Here is a 3,153-nt window from a genome sequence, read left to right as displayed (position 1 = left end):
AAAAATATGAACATTTTTTTCTAAAAAAAAATTTAGATTAATTTAACATATATTGAAAAAAATATGAACATTTTTTTTCTAAAAGAAAGAAATTTAGATTAATTTTTTTATTATTAATAAAGTTTTAAAATATAACATTTTAAATTCATAATAAGTCTATATTAAACTTTATAAAACATCTATATAAAAACTATTATTTTAAATTAAACAGATATTTAAATATTTTATTTATGTTAAATATTTAAATAAAAAATTAGTTTATTTATAAATATATGAGATTTTAAATTAAATAGATATTTAAATATTTTATTTATGTTAAATATTTAAATAAAAAATTACTTTATTTATAAATATATGAAAGATATATGAGAGATTGGTATCACAACATATTAATGATATTCAAAAATTTCCTTTAAACTTATATTCAAAATAAAAATATATTTTTTTGAATTATTTTAAATTGCTTTATATTTTATAAAAACAAAATTATAATTAATATTAAAATATCTTTTTTGTTATTAATAACCAAAACTAAACAAATTTCTTCATATTGAAATAACACAACAAAACAAACTTTATCATAAAATTAAAATTTATATTTTCATTTAATTAAAATTATATTATAATTACTATATATATATATAAAATATATATATATATATATATATATATAAAATTAATTTCTGGAAGAATATATTTCAAATCACATATAACACCGAGAGGAATTACACCTCTAAATACACCTCTGGGTACAAGAAACAAACTTTCAAACAAAGAATTAATATATGAAACAAACCAATGGCTGGTCCGTGGGTCAGCACTAGGAATTTGCAACCCACTGTCACAAGCATCGACAGTCACAATAATCAAGAACTTGCAATCCGAGAATTGATATGAGAGAAGCCAATAGCTTGTCCATGGGCCAAGCGTAAGAGTCTGCAACCCACTGGAACAAGCATTGACAGTTACAATAATCAAGAGTTTGCAATCAAAAATTAATATAAAAGAAGCCATGGGCTGTTCCATCGGTTAGCACTAAGAATTTGCAACCCAATGCAACAATTATCAACAGTTACAATAATCAAGAATTTGCATCCAAAGCGCAATGTAATCCACACTTAAAAGCAAGACAAGTCTGAACATTTGGGAGTTGTGGAATCCATAAGACATTCTATTCAGCTCTTCAAAATGCTGTCTTAGAATGTATTCCCTGCAACAAGTAATCAATTATTAGGAGTGAGAGTTTCACTGGTCATTGCATTCACTGTGCCATCCGATTGAACCCATGTCATGGTACTGAACATTGAATCAGCAGTTGGGGTGATTGTCAAAAGGATCGCAACCCGTGGCAGAGGGAGAGGGCAATGAGGAGACTCTCGTCATGGCAGATCCGCCAGGAGGGGTGACATGGGGTTCTGATTGCATACACAACAAATGTCTCGGGGAATAGAAACAGTCTGGGTGGGGTGTGTACAGAGGGAAATCCTGAAATATATTAGGGGATAACGGACCGGAAGATGGCAAGAAGAAGTTGGGCGAAAAAGGAAAGGTCGAACCAGACTGAAAAGTCGGAGATAACAAGGATTGCTCAGATCTAATATTCTCAGAAGATTCAGAAGGATTTGAACCGCTGTCACTAGATTTTTCTTCTTTAACCAGAAAATCACGTGCTCCACCTCGAGGACTAGGAGAAAAATCTAGTCCGCAACAATTAGGGTTTCCGGGCACAGAGCTGTCAGAACACGAAAGTGGATGAGGAGCCGGAGATTGAGTGGAAGAAGACGCAGAGGAGAAGGACGAGGGCATAGAGGAATCTGGCCGGCTATGGGCATCGCCATTAACGCGACCAGTGAGGCGTTGGACGAGCGTCATGAACTCCCGTGCTTCGGTGTGTATGACCTTCGGAGAATGCGTATATATAATCACAGGTTGCTTCTGTTGCATGGCCGGCACCGGCACCTGCGGCTTCCGGATGTTGTGCGAGTACCTGCAGATCTTGAGCGGTGAAGGGCGTGGACCCTGTAAATCCGCCTCGGCGCCTTGGCTTGCTGTTCGGAATTCATCTCTACCTTCCGACTTTTCTTTCAGATAATTCAATTCCAATAACTTCAAATTCCTCTCCTCGTAGAAAAACCCTGACCCTACTATTCACCAGAGCAGACAGCTCAATATGCAATAAAAACTAACTGTGCATATCAATGCCAGAAATAAGTCGGCACGGTGGTTCAGATCTACCGGCCTTTCATTTAATCAAATGGAGAAAGTAAAACCTAAATAAAGAATATTTGGCCAATCTTGGCGAGATACCTGCTGCGAGACTTCTGTGGGGGTTCTAGATCTCCCTGACGTCGAAAGGTATTTATTTATAGATTCAAGGTGGATGTGAAAGGGTAAAATAATTGACCGCCGCCGAAAAGTCAAAAATTTTCATCGCCACTAGTAAACTTTAAAATAAAAGATGTTTACGGTGGCCCATCCTAGACCTAATCCTTTTCTTCATGCCTGCAGATGTTGCCTCGCTATTTGCGAGCGGGCATGGAAGAATTTTAGTGGGTAATTGCTTGCGCCGCCTGTAATCGTCTGTTATGTAAAGGTGTCATGACCGCCATATAGCACGTCTGTATCGTGACATGACATTGGCGTGGATAGTGACGCGTCCGGGATTGCTGGTTTCCCGTTAACACAATCTTCCATTGTTGTGTCGAGCTCAAATTCTGGTTGCTCGCATTTTTCTCGATAGAAAGTTCTTTCGTTACAAACAGAAGCGACAAATCTCGGGTATAAAGTATGGCAGGTATGTGGAGACAAAATATAGCCTTGAAATTTTTCTCCAATCCCTTGTTCGGTTTATGTAGGAGTTTAATAGGTTTGTGTTTCGTTCAAGCTATATTTTGAAAATTTGATGAAATCTCACGGCATATTTAATAAAAATTTTAAATTACAAATTAACTTATATGTCTGTTAATTTCACTTTTAATTTTAATTTGTATGAAAAAAGTGAGTGTAAAATGTTAAAAAAGTTTCCATCTAATCAAATTTGATTATAGAGTACTGATAATTGATAGAGTAGTTGTAAGATGAATCTATGCTAGAACAATTTTATGGTGAGCATGAAAGGAATTAAACATTTCTATCTCTTTCATTTAACCAACA

General features: G+C 34.9%; 1 protein-coding gene across 1 annotated transcript; it reads right to left on the bottom strand.

Annotated features, from left to right (window-relative positions):
• Positions 1 to 734: 734 nt before the first annotated feature.
• On the bottom strand, positions 735 to 2,317 carry LOC149205786 (uncharacterized). Its single transcript, XM_089393560.1, has one exon. The coding sequence runs from the start codon at positions 1,942 to 1,944 to the stop codon at positions 1,309 to 1,311; it is 636 nt and encodes a 211-aa protein (XP_089249686.1). The 5' UTR covers positions 1,945 to 2,317; the 3' UTR covers positions 735 to 1,308.
• Between the last annotated feature and the right edge of the window lie 836 nt (positions 2,318 to 3,153).

Source organism: Pinus tabuliformis, chromosome 1_2 (genome assembly GCF_031772625.1).
Source record: "Pinus tabuliformis cultivar Carrire ecotype Pingquan chromosome 1_2, CPIR1, whole genome shotgun sequence".
Taxonomy (NCBI): domain Eukaryota; kingdom Viridiplantae; phylum Streptophyta; class Pinopsida; order Pinales; family Pinaceae; genus Pinus; species Pinus tabuliformis.
This window is presented reverse-complemented; position numbering and strand designations above follow the sequence as displayed.

Coding starts and splice junctions, on each gene's coding strand:
- LOC149205786 (XM_089393560.1), bottom strand. CDS start 1,944: ATGCAACAGAAGCAACCTGTGATTATATATACGCATTCTCCGAAGGTC.